At 52.0% G+C, this 21,776-nt stretch overlaps 1 protein-coding gene across 3 annotated transcripts in view; it reads left to right on the top strand.

The window, feature by feature from the left end:
* EPHA2 (EPH receptor A2) overlaps positions 1-16,910 on the top strand; it is a 32,297-nt gene extending 15,387 nt beyond the window's left edge. For all 3 annotated transcript variants that reach the window (XM_077260396.1, XM_077260395.1, XM_077260394.1), the window contains exons 2-17: positions 2,903-2,970; positions 3,606-4,269; positions 11,717-11,872; positions 11,954-12,286; positions 12,368-12,492; positions 12,573-12,732; positions 12,850-12,949; positions 13,448-13,503; positions 13,590-13,715; positions 14,006-14,191; positions 14,274-14,335; positions 14,573-14,782; positions 15,121-15,270; positions 15,357-15,550; positions 15,632-15,787; positions 16,027-16,910. In XM_077260396.1, the coding sequence (XP_077116511.1) occupies positions 2,905-2,970; positions 3,606-4,269; positions 11,717-11,872; positions 11,954-12,286; positions 12,368-12,492; positions 12,573-12,732; positions 12,850-12,949; positions 13,448-13,503; positions 13,590-13,715; positions 14,006-14,191; positions 14,274-14,335; positions 14,573-14,782; positions 15,121-15,270; positions 15,357-15,550; positions 15,632-15,787; positions 16,027-16,132 (2,850 nt within the window). In that variant the 5' untranslated portion in view covers positions 2,903-2,904 and the 3' untranslated portion in view covers positions 16,133-16,910. The remainder of the gene's footprint in view (positions 1-2,902; positions 2,971-3,605; positions 4,270-11,716; positions 11,873-11,953; positions 12,287-12,367; positions 12,493-12,572; positions 12,733-12,849; positions 12,950-13,447; positions 13,504-13,589; positions 13,716-14,005; positions 14,192-14,273; positions 14,336-14,572; positions 14,783-15,120; positions 15,271-15,356; positions 15,551-15,631; positions 15,788-16,026) is intronic.
* The last annotated feature ends 4,866 nt before the right edge of the window (positions 16,911-21,776 follow it).

The raw sequence follows: 21,776 nt of genomic DNA on the forward strand, positions 1-21,776 counted from the left end.
CCCCCTCACCCGCCGACCCTGCCACAGACCGTGACTCGAGTATAAGCCGAGAGGGGCACTTTCAGCCCAAAAATCTCGGCTTATACTCGAATGAATATATATATATATATATAATACACATACACACACATATATATATATATATCTATCTCAAAAGAAAAAAGAAGAGCGGCACTGCATGTGTCTTAACGACTTCTCATAGGCTCTAGTCAAGGTGCATTTGTGCAGACTTCGGATGGACAAACCATACAGTGGTGACTTGGTGGTGCACCTCAATGAAAATGTGTCCATAAATATGTAGCAATGAAAAAGAAGAAAATGAGGGCACTCGCCAATCTTTCACGTTCTTAGTCCTTTATTGCAACACGATCCAGTTAAAACAACATGGCCGGGGAAGAGAGAGAGCCGAAGCCCATGTGAGCAGGCGAGAGACGACAGCTGTTTCGCGCTGTGCTTTGCGCTTCTACAGGTCAGCTTCACCTGTAGAAGCTCAAAGCACAGCGCGAAACAGCTGTCGTCTCTCGCCTGCTCACACGGGCTTCGGTTCTCTCTCTTCCCCGGCCATGTGTTTTAACTGGATCGTGTTGCAATAAAGGAATAAGAACGTGAAAGATTGGTGAGTGCCCTCATTTTCTTCTTATTCATTGCTATATATATATATATATATATATATATATATATTTATATATATATTTATATTCTATAACGTGGAACATACTGGGTATTAAGACTCACCGAAAGAAAAGCAAGGTATTTTCGCAGATTAAAAGGTATCATCCCCATGTTGTAGCACTTGTGGAGACACATCTGACCAGAGACACAGTTAAATGTACACAAAAGCCGTGGGTGCAGTGGTCCCTTCACGCATTCCATACTAGTTACTCCAGAGGGGTTTCTCTGTTGATACATAGGAGTGTTAGATGGGAGGCTAGGGAGGCACGACGAGATCCCGAGGGTCGCTTTGTTTTTGTACACGCCTTTATTAATACGCGGGAATATGTGATATGTGTTTATAACCCACCCCCGGCTAGTATATCGGTTCTCTGCATGGCAATGGGTTTCTCCCTAAATTATCCTAATGCTAGTGTTATTTGTATGGGAGACTTTAACTTAGTCATGGATAATTTTAAAGATAGATTGAGACTAGACGGCGAGATGTCCGGGGGGGCCTCATCAGTCCCCCTCTCAATTGGCACTATTTATGAGCGGTAGCGGATGGTTGGATCTATGGAGAACACGTCACCCTGAGACAAAGGAATATACCTGCCATTCATCAACTAGACAATCTCTATCTCGCAAAGATTACATATTTGGATCTAGTGACCTGGCATTATGGGTAGATAGTGTCGAACATGGTAATAGGGGGATATCAGACCACAGTCCATTTATTCTTAAATTTAAATACGGTCAGTCAAATAATAATATACCTTGGAAATTGAATCCCTTCTGGTTGAAATTGATAGATTCTAGTGATAGAACGGTTGATCAGTTGAACTGCTTTGTCTCTACTCATCCAGACCCCTCGAATCTTAATCTATTTTGGGACACTCTAAAGGCATATTTAACCCCTTAATGACAGCCAATACGTCTTTTAACTGACCTGACATATAAGAGAATAGCCTCCTCATACAGATAACAATCCATCATCTGTCGGTTGTGCACTATAGCTGACAACTTTCTGCATCAGCCACGATCAGTGTTTGCACTTTCCAAATCTGTTTAACCCCTTAGATGCTGCTGTAAATAGTGACTACATCATTATAAATGGTTAACAGAGTGTGGGGGCTTCCTCTTTATCCCAATTGGTGCCCTCAGGTCATGATTGTGTGGTTCTGATGTTTGCCGTGGCAATTCATGACCAAATAGTGGCCTTAGAGTCTGATGGCTGTAGTAATCTGTTCAGAAGTTAGAGGCATTTAGGTGGTAAAAATACACATTTTCATTTCTGTCATACCACTTTGCATTAATTCCTGTAAAGCACCTGAAGGGTTAATAAACTACCTGACAGCAGTTTTCGATATGTCAGGGGGTGCTGTTTTTAAAATGGTATCACGCTTGGGGGTTTCCCAATATATGAGACCCCTAAAGTCACTTCAAACATGGATAAGTCCATAAAAAAATAAATTTAGTAAATTTCCTTGAAAAAATGAAAAATTGCTGCTACATTTTTAAACCTCCTAAAATGCTAACAAAATAAAATAACATTTTACAAATGGTGCTGATGTAAAGCAGACATGTGGGAAATGTTATTTATTAATGGTTTGCTGTGGTATGATCATCTGGATTAAAGGGATAATCATTCAAATTTTGAAAATTGCTAATTTTTAACATTTTTCTCAAATGTTTGATATTTTTTATAAATAAACACAAAACATATTGACCTAAATTTACGATTATCATAAAGTATAATGTGTCACGAAAAAACAAACTCAAAATCACTGGGATTTGTTGAAGCATTGCAGAGTTATTACCACATAAAGTGACACTGGTCAGATTTCAAAAATTTGGCTCCGTCACTAAGGGGTTAAGGGGATGTCTGTCCGGTGGGGGAGCAGTAGTCTTTAGGCCGGAGCTGCCGTTGTAGGGGGCGAGTCCTCCGTGAGTCAGCCTTTCCTGCCGATGCTGCCGTGCTGACTCGCTGCCCGTGGAGGTGGTTTTGGCTCGGGGTCGGGCGCTCGTCTGGGCTTGTGATTAGGTGTTATTAATGGTGGAGGAATGTGGCCCACGTCGTCGTTACATAACCGCACAGCTGGCTTCCATTAAATGCTTGGTCCTGCGTGCATGCTGGTACTTGTAGTGTCCTGTGTATGCATTCAGGCCTGACCTGTGATTGTATGGTGACCGAGCCGCCGTGGATGGCGTCCTCCGCTGCTGTCGCTCACCGCCTTCTTCTCTTTTTCAGTCATGCTGCTGGACTTTGAGAAGATGAAGGGAGAGACCGGCTGGCTCACCAACCCGTTTGGGAAAGGGGTAAGTAGAAGCGCTCCCTGTTAACACCGGCCAGTGCCCCTTTTCACTGGCCAGCGACCCTGCGTCGCCCGCCTCCACGCACCAGGGACGCTGTTTGCGGAGATTAATCATTAGTCGGTAATCCCATCTCGAGTCCTATTTGGAGAGGGTGCAGGTTTAGCGATGGCGGCCGCAGGGAGCGCTCTCTGATCTAATCGCGTAGGTCTGAGGCCCTCGTTACCCCGGATGCTTCTGACATCCCTAGGAAAAAGCAGAGATGGAGGGCTTAATTATTGTGATGACAGCACTAATCCCAGCGACTTGTCCTAATCAGTTGCCACTTAACGCCGATGCTGACCTTCAGGGTGAAGGGGTCGCCCCGACATGAGGCGCTGATCCTGGAAGATAATTGTAGGTATTGGGCAGCGGACGTGGGAGACGCCGCAGCCGGTGGGGGAGAGGGCCGCAGCCGGTGGAGGAGAGGCCGCAGCCGGTGGGGGAGAGTTGCTGCCCATGGGTCCTCCATGGCTTGGAGTAGGCATCTATGGCAGCAGCTGGTTAGGATTTGAAGTGTTCGGCCCGGGACGCCCTCCGGCCACAACTTGTGACTCCAGTCTGGGGCTGTGAGCGTCTCACGTTCTCCCCGTCTCTTGCAGTGGGATCTCCTACCGGACTGGAAGAACGGCAGTGCCATCTTCATGTATACGGTCTGCAACGTGCAGGAAGGCGAGCAGGACAACTGGCTCCGCACCAGCTGGATCTACCGCAGCGAGGCGCAGCGCATCTTCATCGAGCTGTACTTCACCGTCCGCGACTGCAACAGCTTCTCGGGCGTCTCGGGGTCTTGTAAGGAGACGTTCAATCTGTACTATATGGAGTCAGACATGGACATCGGCATTAACTTCCAGAAGCGACTCTTCCGCAAGATCGACACCATTGCACCCGATGAAATCACCCTGCAGGACGATATCGATTCCCGCAATCTGAAGCTAAACATTGAGGTCCGGTCGGTGGGGAAACTGACCAAGAAGGGCTTCTACCTGGCCTTCCAGGACATCGGCGCCTGCGTGGCGCTGCTCTCTGTCCGCATCTACTACAAAAAGTGCCCAGCGGCTGTGCAAGGAATGGCGCTGTTCCCCGAGACCGTCGCTGGCGCCGACTCACAGACCCTGGCAAAGGTGACGGGGAAGTGTGTGGAGAACTCTGTGTCGGTTGGAGATGATCCCAGCATGCATTGCAACACAGATGGAGAATGGCTAGTTCTCATTGGACAATGCGTCTGCACCGCCGGATACGAGAGAGTGGGGGACGAATGTCAAGGTAAATAATATTATAGTCTGATCATATCGTCCAGGCAGAATGTCTGTGCCCAACATCAGGTTACCGAAACTGCGGACTCTGTGTACATACAATACAGTACATTACTCCAGAGCTGCACTCACTATTCTGCTGGTGCAGTCACTGTGTACATACATTACATTACTGATCCTGAGTTACATCCTGTATTATACTCCAGAGCTGCACTCACTATTCTGCTGGTGCAGTCACTGTGTACATACATTACATTACTGATCCTGAGTTACATCCTGTATTATACTCAAGAGCTGCACTCACTATTCTGCTGGTGCAGTCACTGTGTACATATATTACTGATCCTGAGTTACCTCCTGTATTATACTCCAGAGCTGCACTCGCTACTCTGCTGGTGCAGTCACTGTGTACATACATTAGATTACTGATCCTGAGTTACATCCTGTATTATCCTTCAGAGCTGCACTCACTATTCTGCTGGTGCAGTCACTGTGTACATACATTACATTACTGATCCTGGGTTATCTCCTGTATTATACCCCAGAGCTGTACTCACTACTCTGCTGGTGCAGTCATTGTGTACATACATTACTGATCCTGAGTTACACCCTGTATTATACTCCAGAGCTGCACTCACTATTCTGCTGGTGCAGAACATTACTGATCCTGAGTTACACCCTGTATTATAGCCCAGAGCTGCACTCACTATTCTGCTGGTGCTGTCACTGTGTACATACATTACATTACATTACTGATCCTGAGTTACATCCTGTATTTTCCTCCAGAGCTGCACTCACTATTCTGCTGGTGCAGTCACTGTGTACATACATTACATTACTGATCCTGAGTTACATCCTGTATTATACCCCAGAACTGCACTCCCTATCCGTATTTCTCCCAGAGTAGTTTTCCCCATCCGGTCCTGTTCCTGGCACATATGGAGTCGCTCGCAGCTTGGTATGTGGTGACGGTCGGGATCTTCTGGGATTTCCCTCTGATCCCAGCTCCCATGTTGCCGACTTCAGCCATTTGCCGGACGGCGTCTCTGCTTTGAATGTGCCGGAGGCTGTGTGACATTGCATATAGATGGATGGCGCGGTGCAGGCGATGCTGAGCGGGTGCAGTCGTCGGTGATCACGGTTATCCCGCCGACAGTACATGATCCATAGTATCGCGCAGAGGATGCAGCCGGAGAGGTCGGCAGGACGGGCAGTGCCATTATCAGCCCTGTACCCACAGCCCGTCAGTCTGCCATTTCCTCAGCTTCCTATGTTAGGAATCTCGCCGTGTCCTCGCATGGTCCTGGAGCGGAGGAGGAGACCAGCCGTCCCCCCAGCTCCACACGCTGGGGCCTCCGCCGCAGATTTGTCAGGAGCCTCCGGATAATGAGACTTTTATTAGAACCAGGTTGTGTGTCTGACTCCAGCGCAGGAGGAGCAGACGGGAGCCGCAGGTGTCTGCACCCGGCACCGAAGGATGTATGCTCCGACATGTCAGGAGTGGGGGAGGTGGGGTCCGCAGAATGAGACCTCCACATCTGTAAATGGGCATGTGCATCCATACTGTGCGCGTCTCTACTGCTCTCTGTATTCAGCCCCATTCCCTCCGCTGTTGCTCTCTGTATTCAGCCCCATTCCCTCCGCTGTTGCTCTCTGTATTCAGCCCCATTCCCTCCGCCGCTGCTCTGTATTCAGCCCCATTCCCTCCGCCGCTGCTCTCTGTATTCAGCCCCATTCCCTCCGCCGTTGCTCTCTGTATTCAGCCCCATTCCCTCCGCTGTTGCTCTCTGTATTCAGCCCCATTCCCTCCGCCGTTGCTCTCTGTATTCAGCCCCATTCCCTCTGCCGCTGCTCTCTGTATTCAGCCCCATTCCCTCCGCCGCTGCTCTCTCTGTATTCAGCCCCATTCCCTCCGCCGCTGCTCTGTATTCAGCCCCATTCCCTCCGCCGCTGCTCTCTGTATTCAGCCCCATTCCCTCCGCCGCTGCTCTCTGTATTCAGCCCCATTCCCTCCGCTGCCGGGGTCTGAATAAAGCCTTGTTCCTGCGAGGTCCCCGGTGTCCGCGCTCCCCTCCTCGCTGGCACACACTGCAGGGATTTTACCCCCGGGGTCTGGGAATGCAGCTCTGCAGCCATGCTGGTGTTTGTCTTTCTGTGGTCAGTACAAGTTCCCAGCGTGTTCTCCCCGGAGCAGCGGGCGGAGCGCAAATCGGCCGTTCTGGGTTATTTTTAGGCTTTGTGACCGGCCGCTCCTTGTATGATCCCCCTGGGGTATGTGGGTCCCCTGGGGCCACATATTGAGGGGATAAACGCCCTCCTTACACCCGGCTGTGGCCCCTCGTGGTTCACATCTGCGGCAGGTCACCATGTTTGATGTGAGGTGGGCCTGGTTGTGTGTCGTGGTGGGTGCCGCTGCCGCTCTGGTTTCTGTCCCTAATAGAAGCCATGATATGGATGTGGCCGTGGCGTCAGAAATCATGGATCCCCTCCCCCACGGTGACCTGATGTTTTGCGCCCTCTTCGAGGCGTGTGATGAGGACGCGGCCGGGAAGTGATTGTTCTGGATGTGTCACCGCCTGATTCAGCGCCCAGGTGATCCTCCCGGCCTCCATTAATCTCTCCTGAACCGTGGGAACGGGGCGGTGCCGCACGTCTCCGCAACTCACCCAAGTCCTCGCCCCTCGTGAAGTGTCGGACCTCCCGGAAATGAGACTTGGAGGCCGGGTCCTCACATCGGCCGTGGTGGGTTTCCGGATGTGTCTGTAGAGGAGCCTGGCTGCTCCCCAGCAGCAGTGTTCTCCCTGGTATCCCTACTTCCAGCGTCCCTGCTCCGCGGAGACGGCCATCTTGTCAGCCAGGCGTATGTCTGCAGCCGAGGCCACAAGCCCCTATTCTGGGCACGGTTGCCTGTAGGGATGAGGTGGTACACAGACCTCAAATGTGGCCCCTGGTTATCGGCCCTGCGGCCACAGTGGGTGTCCGGCACAGCCGTCCTTCATCGGGGGTAGTGCCTTCTCACGGTTTCCGTCCGCAGCCGCACGGTCCTGTCCGGGGGGGGGTCGTTCCCGGATGAGATGTTGCATTTAGCAGGGAGAATCGCAGAAGGAAGCGCAGCTTCCTCCTCACATCCTGAGGTCCGGAGCCCCCCGAACCGCCAGCAAACAGGAAGCGGATATCCGACGCTGCGATCCCACAGGGTGAAAGCGCGGGTCCACAGGCATTACATAGCCAGCTCCGCGCCTCGATTCTGCCGGAGTGAAAAGGGTTAATCCTCGTTTTCCTGCAGTGTAAATATTCTGGAACATGGAGCTTCGTTCGGTAAATGCGGAAATTGACTTTTGACCGCTCCTTTGTGAACAGCTTTAGCAGATTTGATCATGGCCGGGTGCGGAGCGGGCTGTGGGCTTATTCTGCCTGGTGGGGGCAGCACCCTTCTTCCAAAATAGTGAAAAGCTTTGACCTTTCTGTGGATTGTTGGGGAGGGGGCGCTGTTGTATTGGGGTCTATGGGGAATGTTGCGCTTGAACGTGGTGACAAGCGGTAGTACTAGTGACAAATGTCTATAAACCCCGTAAGATTTATGGGAAGCCCCTCCTGGAAGCCGCTGTTTGGGGGGCTCCTGACACCCCCTTTCATCAGGGCTTTATTAAGCTGAATGTCCGCATTGATGTGGGGGTGAGGCCCCTTGAACCCTATATACAGGCAGCTTCGGTCTATGTTGGTACGTTGCCGGGTGTGCGGGGCGCCATGCACTGGGCTTGGGACGTTCTCTCGACCTCCTCCGCCTGTTCTCGCACAGGGACACTTGTCCTGATGTCTTGGATTCCGATCAAGATTGTGCTTGTTCTGGGCCGAGGGCCGTAAACTCCTCTCCTCCAGCTGTGAGCGTGGGACGGGACATCTGCAGGAAGGTGGGGGGTGATAGTCTTGACCCTCTGTGTCTGCCCATTACAGAAGCTCCCACTCTCCCACAGTGTGCGGCCCGGTGCCCGCCGCTCATCACTATCTGCATTGGGATGTGAGTGGCCTTGTCCCTCCACACGGTCCTGATCCAGCTGCATATGGGATGATTGTGCCTTTACCCGCTGCCCACATCCGGGGCCTCGTGCCAGGCGTACATTGTGGCAGGGCAGCGGGCGGTCCTGGGCAGGCACCAGCTTTGGGGCTTGCACTCGCACACAAGGGCTGGATTATCGGGATTATTGATCTTGGTGTTTGTGTCTTTATAACAAATTGGAGTCAGAGGTCAATATGGGAAAGTGGCGTGGGGGTTGGGAGCGAGGGCCCGGGGCACCGTCCTGTACACCTCGGCAGGAGAGGTCTTCATCGGGGTCACGTGTACCTGTCACCAGAGATTATCCCCGACAGAGCGCAGTTGTGTACGGAGCAAACGCTCTAATCCTGTGTCCACTGTGACGTGAATCCCGGGGTCCGAGTGAGCCAAGATGACTGTGCGGACCCCTCGCCCTGTTCAGGGTCTGGTCTCCATACTTTTTTCTGTGCATGGAATCCTCTTTATGGGGGGATTCTGTACAGCTGTTATGTGATCGCCCCGTACCCGCTTCGCCTCTCCAGGGTGGGTGTGAGGGTGCTGATTGGGGTGTTGATGTGGCGGCTCGGTGGGCATGGATGTGACGCTGATTGGGGTGTTTATACGTCAGCTCGGTGGGCCCGGGTGTGATGGTGCTGATTGGGGTGTTATATGACGGTTCGGTGGGCCTGGATGTGACGGCGCTGATTGGGGTGTAATATGGCGGTTCGGTGGGCCCGGGTCTGATGGCGCTGATTGGGGTGTTATATGGTGGCTCGGTGGGCCCGGATGTGACGGCGCTGATTGGGGTTTTATATGGCGGCTCGGTGGGCTCGGGCTTGGCACTGTTTGTCCACAGCCCGTGCCTGATGACTGGGGACGGTTGCCAGGGCGGATGCCCGTTGTTGGGTGCATGGTGTGTGGCTCATCCGTGTTTCCCACCCCCTTCGCAGTGGAGCGAGACCCTCCATCCTTTGATGATTTCTGGAGGACAATGCCGCCATCTCCCTCGGCCATTTCCCACGGACGCTGCCGTCTTGCTATCAGAATGCTTCCTTTTGAGGTCGCGTCGGGTCCCCGCCTGAGTCCTGGGGAAGCCCCCCGCAGCTGGCAGATGCTCCGGCCCCTCCTCGCTTATCCTCTCCATTGTCCCCCAGCCCTTTCACGGCTCACAATGGCTCGGTCTGGTGCGGAGATCGTCCTTTGTGTTTCTGCTGCCGACAAGACGGGTCAAGAGTTTCCATTGACCTCCATCAGTCTGCCGGTAGAGCTGAGTGATGGGCGCGGGGGTCCGGAGAGGGGGCGTACGGCTGGGGTCCCTCCATCGTGGCTCTCTGTATTTCTGCTCTCGCCGCCTCAGTTTCTGCAATTCTTTTTCAAGAATAATGAGAATTGGAGCAACCGAGCAGCTGTACGGTCCCATTGGTTGGAGTCTGGTTGCTATGACAACTGTCCACTCTTCCTCTGTGTCCTGGAGTCATCCGTCGTTGTTTTAGTCTCTGCTGCCCTCCTGGGGTGATAGCCTCTCGTCCCAGGACGGTTCTGGAGTGCTCGGTGCATTGCTGCTTTCTTTCCTCACGCTGCCATGGCGTCTCTCGCTTTTCTGCCACTTTTCTTGTGGTTTTCGGCATTTTGCTCCGGGCAGGAAACCTGCAGTTATTTTAGGATTTAACCACTTGTTGCTCTGCTCCTCCTCCTTGGGTGTTCAAAGAGAATGGGGGAGGGTGGGGGTTGTGATCCTCCGCCTGTGATCTGCCCCCATCAGCTGCCGGGTTGAGAGGACGTGCAGGTATTTTAGGTGATAGACCCCTATTGTTGTGAGCTGGGTCGGGGGTGACTCCTCGTCTGGGAAGGGGGGCACATACATAGAGAAGCTGAATTGTGTCCTGGGCCCAGGACTCTGCGTCTTCGCATCTGGTTCCTATTTGCGATACGATGGATTTCGGCATATTTTCTCTGCCGTCGCGCTCCTATAAAGCGCTGTGAAATCTGTGACTTGCGTTTTTTTCGTCTGGCCTTCGCACTATACTCCGACCATAAAACCCCGGCGGCTCCGGCACACTGAGCCGCCCTCACTTACCTGTGTTATGAGCCGTGATGTGGGAACGCTGCGCCGCGGCCGTGAGGAGGTCTCTGGTCGGGGAACTGGTTGGGCAGGATAAGTTGTCAGAGCTGCGCCTCCTACGAGATGACAGACGAGCCTACACCTACTGACCCGCTCAGCCGCCATGGTGACTCGGCCATGAATCCTCGTGTTATATTCTCACTGTATAACGAGCGGGTTGGGTGGTCTACATCTACTGACCCGCTCAGCCGCCATGGTGACTCGGCCATGAATCCTCGTGTTATATTCTCACTGTATAATGAGTGGGTTGGGTGGTCTACATCTACTGACCCGCTCAGCCGCCATGGTGACTTGGCCATGAATCCTCGTGTAATATTCTCGCTGTATAACGAGCGGGTCAGATTCTCAATTTTGTGCTTTTGACTCAATTTTCTTGCTGCTTAAAGATAAATTCTGTTATTTAATTAGATAAAAGGTTATAGCTGCATTGAAGTAACTTTATCTTGTTGTTCACAAGTCTGTTATTCAACTAGGCTATTGTTCATGTTCTGCTACAAGGCCAGAGTGTTCTAACTTGAACCAGATAAGGGACTCGGGGGTGTATCGCTATATAAGACTCTGGGGCACCTGTTGGTATGCTTTTTCTATGCCAAGAAGACACGACCATATATGTAGTTTCCGGTTTTTCTGTATCCTCATAGGTTAAGTTTTTCCTGCATTTTTATTGGTTAAGTGCTGAAAGTGTGTTCTTATGCTGATTTGGTTGAAGTATAACTTCTATGATTATGAAAAGTGATACACAATAAACGGGGGCCAGAGATCTGCTCGATCCTCCCAAACAGAGACACACGTCTCCGTCTGGTCATTTTTCAGTTGCCGGCAACGCCCTGTTAATTAATTTGAAAATCACTAGGTCAACCGTGAAGGGTCACTTTAGATCCTCCCTCAACACTGCGCCTCCTATGAGATGACGGATGAGCCTACATCTACTGACCCGCTCAGCCGCCATGGTGACTCTGTCATGAATCCTCGTGTTATATTCTCGCTGTATAACGTGCGGGTCGGGCGGTCTACATCTACTGACCTGCTCAGCTGCCATGGTGACACGGCCACGAATCCTTGTGTTATATTCTCGCTGTATAACGTGCGGGTCGGGTGGTCTACATCTACTGACCTGCTCAGCTGCCATGGTGACTCGGCCACGAATCCTCGTGTTATATTCTCGCTGTATAACGAGCAGGTCGGGTGGTCTGCGTCTCGTCTACGTGTTCCCACCATATACCGTTTGTGGATGATACGTTGGGGGTGGCGGGGGTCATCATCCACAGCTTCTATTTACCAGTCTAAATCTTTTCTCTGCAGCCTGTAAAGATGGGTACTTTAAGGATGAGGCCTCCAACAGCCCCTGCCGGCCCTGCCCCGACCACACCGAACCCTCCGCTGGAGGCGCTACTTCCTGCCTGTGCCAAGATGGCTTCTTTCGTGCGACCACAGACGCCATCTCCTCTCCATGCACAAGTATGTCATGGAGGCTGTCTGTAGGGTGGGAACTTATGGACTCCTTGTAGGCCTTCCTTCTAATTGTATGCTGTGTTGTAGGTTCCCCATCGGCTCCTCGTGACCTCACGGCTGTCTGCTCTGGGTCTAAGATCATGCTGCACTGGTTGCCTCCCAGTAATAATGGCGGCCGGGAAGATGTCATCTATGTGGTCACCTGTGAGCAGTGCTTGCCTGACCAAGGAGACTGCCAACCTTGTGATGCCAGCTTACGGTACTCCGAAGACCCGCTCCACCTCATAGGAACCTCACTGACGGTCAGCGACCTGGAGCCGCACCTGAACTATACTTTCACTGTAGAGGCCCGAAACGGCGTGTCCAGCCCCAAATCTGGCCGCAGCTACACCAACTTGCGCGTCAGTGTCAACCAAACCGGTAAGGAGCCGCCGGTATCCGCTGTGTGATGAATATAACCGTGAAGTGTTACAGGGTGTACTAACTTACCGTCTCTTCTAGAACCCCCTAAAGTGACCTCTGTGAACCTGGACAATCGCAGCAAGAACTCGCTCAGCCTGTCCTGGTCCGTATCTCCACGGCAGCAGAACCGGATCCTGCGCTATGAAGTGGCCTATAATAAAAAGGTAAAGCACCCTGTATGTCCCAGGTATTGGGGGCCCCAGCCCGTCACGATACTCCCTCATTGATCTTCACTCTTCTTCAGCATGATGAGAAAAGTTACACCGTCCATCGCTGTGAGGGCAACTCTGTAACGCTCGGAAAACTCTCCTCCAGCACCACGTATGTTGTGCGAGTCCAGGCCCAAACCCCAGAAACTGCCGGGACCTACAGCATGGAGTACGAGTTTGATACCCTCCCCGAAGGCGAGTCTGATGAATGAGCCCCATTAATATGAATGGAGGCGCGATGTCCCCATTCACCTCAGTGATTTCAGATCACGGGTCTCGAAATCCTTTATTTTTTTGTCCTTTCACATTTAGAACCCGAAGGTGCGAATCAGACGGCCATTATCGCAGGGGCAGTGACCGGTGTCGTAGTCATCATCATCGTGATAATCATTGTGATATTTCTCCTTCGCAGGTATGTAGGGTGGTCTCTTTATCCCCCTTCTCTCTGGCCTCCTCCTGCTTCCTCTCTGGCTTCCTCCTCCTTCTTCCTCTCTGGCTTCCTCCTCCTTCTTCCTCTCTGGCCTCCTTCTCCTTCTTCCTCTCTGGCCTCCTTCTCCTGCTTCCTTTCTGGCCTCCTCCTGCTTCCTCTCTGGCCTCCTTCTTCTCCTGCTTCCTCTCTGGCAGCCTCCTTCTTCTCCTGCTTCCTCTCTGGCAGCCTCCTTCTTCTCCTGCTTCCTCTCTGGCCGCCTCCTTCTTCTCCTGCTTCCTCTCTGGCCGCCTCCTTCTTCTCCTGCTTCCTCTCTGGCCGCCTCCTTCTTCTCCTGCTTCCTCTCTGGCCGCCTCCTTCTTCTCCTGCTTCCTCTCTGGCCGCCTCCTTCTTCTCCTGCTTCCTCTCTGGCCGCCTCCTTCTTCTCCTGCTTCCTCTCTGGCCGCCTCCTTCTCGTGTTGACCTCTCTTTTATGTATTTCAGTAGGAGAAATAGACGCAGTCGCCAGTCCGCCGAGGATGTCTACTTCTCCAAATCTGGTGCGTTGCGAGTTTCTTTCCTTTTGGTTTATTGTGTTTTCTGTCTTCTCGCTCTCATCTTCTGCATTCTCCATATTTCTCTACAGAACAACTGAAACCTCTGAAGACCTATGTGGACCCCCACACGTATGAAGACCCCAACAAGGCCGTGCTGAAGTTTACCACTGAGATCTCTCCTAATGCAGTCACTCGGCAAAAGGTCATTGGAGCAGGTACGGGTCTGCAGGGGATAATACTAGTCTGGGGTCCAGCACAGCGGGCTCCGCCGCGGGGGACTTTACGGCAAGATTACAGGGGTGGGGGTAGACTACCTTGTCCCTACATATAATTCTGTGCGGTGCATTACGGGGTCTTGGTGGAGCTGCCGTGACTGATGACGTGGGGCAGAACTGTCAGCGCAGCTCCGGAGGTGATTCTGAAGATCGCCCTCATGTCTCGGGGAATTCTGCATAGCTGATACTCGGGTTGCGCTGAAATTCATTTGCAGACCCCGTTTTTGCAGGGGAGTTTGGAGAAGTTTACAAAGGGATTCTCAAGCTGCCTGGAAAGAAGGAGACGCCGGTGGCCATTAAAACCCTGAAGGCGGGTTATACGGAAAAGCAGCGCCGAGATTTCCTGAGTGAAGCCAGCATCATGGGGCAGTTCTGTCACCACAACATCATCCGGCTGGAAGGAGTCGTGTCCAAGTGTAAGACGACTTAGTCCGTCGCTCCTGGCTTCTCGGCGGCTCCATGTTGGCAATGTGACTCACAGACATTTTCTTCCTGCAGATAAACCCATGATGATAATCACTGAGCACATGGAGAATGGAGCACTGGACAAGTTCCTGAAGGTGAGGGGGGATGGGGTCTAATGCTGGGGTGGGCTGTGATATGAGTGGGCACGGTGACTGCTAGCACGTTACTGTAGGGAATGTCGATGGTATACACGGTAGGACGCCATTGTCACTCCGGCGGCCAGGCTTCCTTATAGCTGTATTATAACAAGCACCTGATTGTAAGACCGGGACACCCGGCTGCCGGAGACGTCGTCCTGGTTGAGTTTGACGCTTTCCCCTTGGTTTCTACAGGACAACGATGCGGAGTTCAGTGCCATCCAGCTGGTGGGCATGCTGCGAGGTATCGCCGCCGGCATGAAATATCTCTCCGAGATGAACTATGTTCACCGGGACCTGGCGGCTCGGAACATCCTGGTGAACAGCCAGCTGGTGTGCAAGGTCTCTGACTTCGGGCTGTCGAGGGTCCTGGAGGATGACCCCGAGGCAACGTATACCACCAGTGTGAGTGTCAGGATTTGGAGAGGTTCAGTCTGGATCACACAAAGCAAGCGGGTCCAAATCCGGGGCTCAGGAATCCACAAGGCACTGGTCCAATGGGAAATGGGATCCTGGGTGTTGTAGCCCATTGTCAGTCTGTGGGGAGGGTTGTTACGGCTTTGTAGTCCATGAAGCTGATCCTTTAAGCAAACGGGTGGATGCTTTGGGCTCTCCCAGGATTAGGACACCGCTTGTCTTGGGATCAGGCTGTTTTTCTTGGGTGGAGACCGTCCTCCGTGTGGTCATAGGGATGGTGCATCTTGGAGATGTTCCCTGAGACTCACCCCGGGGTTCTTTCATAGGGTGGCAAGATCCCGATCCGCTGGACGGCTCCTGAGGCCATCTCCTACAGGAAGTTCACATCGGCCAGTGACGTGTGGAGCTATGGCATCGTCATGTGGGAAGTGATGTCCTTCGGTGAACGGCCCTACTGGGAGATGTCCAACCAGGAGGTAAGTACCGTCGGCACCGCTGGATCTCATATACTGCGGGTGTAATACAGACCCATCACTGATATCTCACCATCTCCCCCTCACAGGTTATGAAGGCTATTAATGAAGGTTTCCGCCTGCCGGCCCCGATGGATTGCCCTTCCGCCATTTACCAGCTGATGATGCAATGCTGGCAGCAAGAACGCAACCGACGGCCCAAGTTCGCTGATATTGTCAGCATCCTGGACAAGCTGATCCGAGCCCCGGACTCGCTCAAGACATTGGCTGACTTTGACCCAAGGTAAGTACTACCACTCCCATGCTCCACTAAGCCTGAATACTAGAGCCGGGATCCCAGTAACCCCAGATTGCTCTGCCCCAGGATCTCCATCCGCCTGCCCAGCACCAGCGGGTCCGAGGGCATGCCGTTCAGAAGCATCGCCGAGTGGCTGGAGTCCATCAAGATGCAGCAGTACACCGAGAGCTTCATGGCCTCGCAGTTCAACACCATGGACAAGATCATCCTGATGCACCCAGAGTGAGTGTCCCCCACCCGAGGGTAGGGACCACCCATCCGCCAGCTCTGACACATTGCAACCAACCCCCTGCTGTGAGAAATATTAATTCAGGGCCGGTCTTCAGCCTCTGCATGTGGAAGCTGTTACCAATCACTGCCAGCAAGCGGAGATATTGACAGTGGAGAACATAGGACCTCTGGTGTCTGGGGGGACATGGAATATCCTGGTCGTTTAACCCTTTCCTGTGTTTCCTCTACAGTGATGTGAAGCAGCTGGGCATCCGCCTCCCAGGCCACCAGAAACGCATCGCCTTCAGCATCCTGGGGCTGAAGGAACAGGCCAGCCAAATGGGCATCCCAATCTAAGAAGTGGTGGCCACCGCCTACCCATTACTGGTGACCACCCCATTGGCAGACGGCAGGGCCCGACTTAGCGCTGGACCAGGACCAGGACCGCGTGTGCTGCTCGGAGGGCCGGCTTTTGTTCTGCAGGGTGCACGCAGCGTCTCACAGACCCCAAACATCCGGGACCCCTGCTGGTGGGGACTCTGCGGTTTCTGGACATGACAGCACTTTTCTATATAGACCTAATTCTGGAATAATCCTGCGGCCCCTGCTCTCCCCGAGACTCAGACATCCGCCCCCTTCGGGCATCGTGGGGAAAGGACTTCTCGGCTTTGGTGTCTGCGGAGAAGTGATCCTTGTAGTCATGCAGCTAATGTGACACGGTACGGGCCGGGAGCCACATTTCGGAGCACAGATGTGAGGTTTGCGGTGTGTGCTCGGCCCCTGGGCATTCGGGCCCATCCCCCCCCCCCCCTCATAAAGACTGCTGAGCCGATGTGACTGCACCGACCTCCGGCATATCCCCCCCCCCCCCATCTTGTGCAGGATATTGCGCGGGTCGCTCGCCCCGGTCTCTATGCTGTGACCCGGGGGTGACGGCTCCTCCGGCCGCCTCTCTTAAGTGCCTGACGAGGGGGATTTTTTGTTTTCTAACTTATTTTTGTGCCTTTTTGTACTTGCGCCCCAGTATTATCGCTGTAAGTTCGTTTCACAATTATTTATTTTTTTATATTTATTATAGGTTTTCTGGACGATTATAAGATTCTCAGGAATAAACCTGCAAATAGTTTTCCAAAAAGTCCTTGTGGCGTTTATTCTTCATTGCGGCAATAATGACCCCCAAAGACCGGCCCCCCATGGTGAACGACTGACTGCTCACGGGCCAAGTATCTCTGGGGTCCTCATGTAAAATACACAACTCAGCAGACAGTATCACACAGGAGAGGATTAGAAACACAGCTCAGCAGTCAGTATCACACAGGAGAGGATTAGATACACGGCTCTGCAGACAGTATCACACAGGAGAGGATTAGATGCACGGCTCAGCAGACAGTATCACACAGGAGAGGATTAGATACACGGCTCAGCAATCAGTATCACACAGGAGAGTATTAGATACACGGCTCTGCAGACAGTGTCACACAGGATAGGATTAGATGCACGGCTCAGCAATCAGTATCACACAGGAGAGGATTAGATGCACGGCTCAGCAATCAGTATCACACAGGAGAGGATTAGATGCACGGCTCAGCAATCAGTATCACACAGGAGAGGATTAGATGCACGGCTCAGCAGACAGTATCACACAGGAGAGGATTAGATACACGGCTCAGCAATCAGTATCACACAGGAGAGGATTAGATACACGGCTCTGCAGACAGTATCACACAGGAGAGGATTAGATACACGGCTCAGCAATCAGTATCACACAGGAGAGGATTAGATGCACGGCTCAGCAGACAGTATCACACAAGATAGGTTTAGATACACGGCTCAGAAGATGGTGTCACACAGGATAGGTTAGATACAGGGCTTTGCTGTGCCGTCCTGCTGGTTCCTTGACTCCCACAGTGGGATACCACAGAGAATCGCAGCTTGATATTCGGGGGGGATGTGGTCGGATACGTGGCAAATTCATGTGATTAATGGCGGTGGAGCTGGTGGTGACGGTCGGGGAGGACGGATGTGGCCTTTCCACCTTGTTATCTTTCTGGTGTAGTTCATTCCGGTTTTTTTCGCTCTTTGTTGCATTATCTGCGTCACTGCATACTTACCGCGCTATACGGGGGTCCGCCGGCCCGGAATGTCTGAGATCTGATGGTGGCCTCATTTATAGCGCCGGTTCCAAGTTTTCTCACCGGCCATTTCTAGAATTGAGGCTCCATCATTAAGAAGATTCCCAGACTGGGATCTAATTCCTTACCGCTAGGTCTCAGTTCAGACGCCAGTGAGTACGGACCCCCGATATCTGGCCCGGCCGTGGACCCGACGTCGGTGAGTACAGATCCTCGATATCTGGCCCGGCCGTGGACCCGACGTCAGTCCGGACTCGCATCGTGTCACCGATTTCTGAATTCAGACCCAAGATCTCTGCTGTCAGCCCAGCCTGTTGTATGGCTCGTCCTGCTCACACAGCTGAGGGTTTGTTACTAGTGGATCCGGCAATACTCCGGGCTCCTCATCAGCCACAGGGCCGCACAGTTACCTAAAGATGATCCCAAGGCCATGGGAAGGTTTGGGGCTACAGATGGGAAGGTTTTCCTAGTGGAAAGAATTTGAGGATGTGAGGTCTGGGGGCCCAGGGTGATGTGGGTGGCTGCTGGAGGGTCCTGGGTGGCTGCTGGGGGCCCGGGGTGACGTGGGCCGCTGCTGGGGGCCCGGGGTGACGTGGGCCGCTGCCCTCTGTCCCCACCATGGCGCTGGTTACGCCCGGTCGCGGCTTCTGCCTCGTGGTGAATTATAATTACAGACTGCGGCGGTCGGAGCCAACGTGGCCCAAAATGTGAGGAATGTGCTGAGCGCAGCTGTGGGGTAACGACTGATCACACAGGGAATCTGCCAGAAAGAGACGGCAGGACGGCATGGTGGCTGATAACAGGAAGCAGAGGCTGAAATGCTCTCACCCTAGCACCTGCAGTCGGGTCTCTGTAGGGGGGGCGCCTGCAGTCGGGTCTCTGTAGGGGGGTGCATGCATTCAGATCTCTGTAGGGGGGCGCCTGCCATCGGGTCTCTGTAGGGGGGGCACCTGCAGTCGGGTCCCTGTAGGGGGGGGGCGCCTGCAGTCGGATCTCTGGGGGGGGCGCCTGCAGTCGGGTCTCGGGGGGGGGGGGGCACTCCAGGGTTCAGAAGTTTGCGTTCTGCTCTAATCTGATTATGGATCATTTCCTGAACATCGCAACTCCACCTGTTCAGATAACACTCCTGAGACCCTTCATGCTGGACGGTGGAGACATGAACCACCAATACCAATACTGAGCACCCCCGTAGTCCAGATACACAATCTGACGCCGCTCATGCTGGCTGCAGATGTGAGGAGGAGCCCCCTGTACATGGAGGAGCCCCCACTGCCCCGAGGAGCTGCGACTTCCCCACAGAACACGAGGAATGTAAATTACAGGACAGAATATTCCTCTGATCTCCGAATCCAACTAGAGACCGCATCAAGGGATGGCGGGGGGGGGGTTTATCATGCCTGGGAGATACAGTGGCTTGCAAAAGTATTCACCCCCTTGTCTTTTTACCTATTTTGGTACATTACAGCCTGTGTGTATTTGTAATCTGATTTGTGTGAGTTTGCCAAAAGACATGTGGGAGACTCCCCAAATGTATGGATGAATGTGCTGTGGTCAGATGAGACCAAAATTGAACTTTGACCACCAATGTAAACGCTATGTCTAGCGCCAAACTAACACAGCTCATCTCTCCAAGAACACCATCCCCACAGTGAAACATGGTGGCAGCATTTTGCTATGGGGATGTTTTCGGCAGCAAGGACACGGAAAATGATCCAAGTCGAGGAATGATCGATGGTGCGAAATAAAGGAATATTCATTGTTCACCTTCCAACAAGACAATGATCTCAAGTATTCTGCTGAAGCAACACTGATGGTGTAAGGGGAAACGTGTGAATGGTCTGGAGCGCCCAAGTCTCAGCCCGGACCTTAATCCTATGAATCTGTGGTCAGATGTGAAGATCGCTGTTCACCAGAGGAAACATCTAACGTGAAGGAGCCGGAGCAATTTTATCTTGAGGAATGGGCAAAAATCCCAGAAGCAAAATGTGGAAAACTAGAGACTTATCCAAAGCGACCTGCAGCTGTAAAGGGAGGCTCTACAAAGTACTGACTTTGGGGGGGGGGGGGGGGGGAATAGTTATGCATGTCACGATAATATGAATATGCCATGTTTTGAGTACATACCAAAAAGGTCCATGGCTTTTCAGACCCATGCTTGTGGGTGATGACAGCCCCCTTTGCCTGAGGAAAAAAACAGCTTCAGCCTATGTCTGCCTGTGTAATCCTAAACCCCTCATTTCCCTCCTCCCACTGGAATTTTTATGGCTTGGTGCTGCGAAAACTAGACTCTGTGTAAAACTCCTCATTCCCCCCTTCCACCTGATAATGGCTGAAACTGGTACAGCAAGCATGGGATTCTATTGTTCTTTTAAAGCTAGGTATATTGGCACCGATCCAAGGTAGAGATATAAGGATTATATATTCCGGATGTCCATCGAGAGATCTATAGCTCACGGAAATTGCTTGGAGCTAAACCCAACGAGTGCAAGGAGCGGATTTCTCCGTAAACCGTGTTTACACTTGAGTCCCCCTGACGTGGTGCACATCCTGATCATTGTGTCTTTCGTATACGAGGTTCATACAGAGAGCTATGTATAAAAATGGTTGCCATAACTCTAAGAAAAGGGGAGGATTCAGCCTCTAAGTGAGGTCACCACAGGGGGAGTGCCTTGGTTTTAGACTAGGAAATAAGTGAAGCAGCAGTCTTCACGTGTCTTTTTTTCTGGGGTCTAGCTGCGTTTCACAGATGTGTGAAATGAGATGAAATGATCTGAACGAAATGTAAGCGTTTTTTCAACTTTAATCCCTTTTTATTTGTAATTGTACTGTACATATGATACTTGTCTTCTTTATAACACCTTTTTATACTTCTGTAAACACTGCCTACTTTTTTTGGAGTAAAATATAAAATTACTAGCTTGGTCTCTCCTTGCTCTATAACGAACCGTCACGTCCTTTGAGGTGAATTACGCTACTGATCTGGGTTGGTTCCGGACCCGTTAATAATTAAGAAATCGGAGCTGGTGGCAGCGGGATTTGTCCTGTGCATTTGGCGAGCCTTTGTAGCGACCAGCGGCATTGATAATTATTGTTCCGCCTGAGTGGGAGTAGTTATATCGCCCTCACTGCAGCGTGCCCAATAGCCAGTACAAAGTAAGGCAGCCTTTCTGGCGACTAATTATCCTAGGTGTAGTACCCGGTCTAACCTGAGGGTAAGTGGAGCGCCAGAAAGATGCAAGTTCCTAACCGGTACTGGGAAGTGGGATATAGATAAATCCTCATCAGAAAGAACCAGGGGCAACCAAACCACCGCAATCCATGACAAATTGGTGTGAGTGGTGGGGATGATAAAGTTATCCTCTCCGTGAACCGTGACAATGCACATGGAAATTTTCAGTTATTTTGTTCTAATTGTTGTTTGATTCACAATAAAAAGAAAACCAAATGTCCACCGTTGTCGGCATGTTCTCTGCATGAACCGATGCAAACCCTAAAATAAAACAACGGTGAAATTACAAAACAAAAAATGTCAGGGGAGATGAATACTTTAGCATGACACTAACTCACTGAGGGACAGCAGTGGGGAGACCACTGCTGGAGGATCGCGGGTGATCACTGAGGGACAACAGGGGGATCACTGATGGAGGATCACTGAAGTACAGATGGATCCCTGTGAGCAGATCACTCACATAGGGGTCCTTTCTGGGTCAGTTCTATTGTAGTCCTTTTTTATTATAGAAAATATCTAAATAAAATGCGTTTTTCTTTATTCTTGTGGCTCGGTGTCTGTCCGGCCCCTTACTAAGGTCTGTGGGGTTGTGGGATTCATTGATCGGGGGGCAGGACGCACCCCATATTATATAAGGTGA

This window comes from Ranitomeya variabilis, chromosome 4, assembly GCF_051348905.1.
Source record: "Ranitomeya variabilis isolate aRanVar5 chromosome 4, aRanVar5.hap1, whole genome shotgun sequence".
Classification (NCBI taxonomy): domain Eukaryota; kingdom Metazoa; phylum Chordata; class Amphibia; order Anura; family Dendrobatidae; genus Ranitomeya; species Ranitomeya variabilis.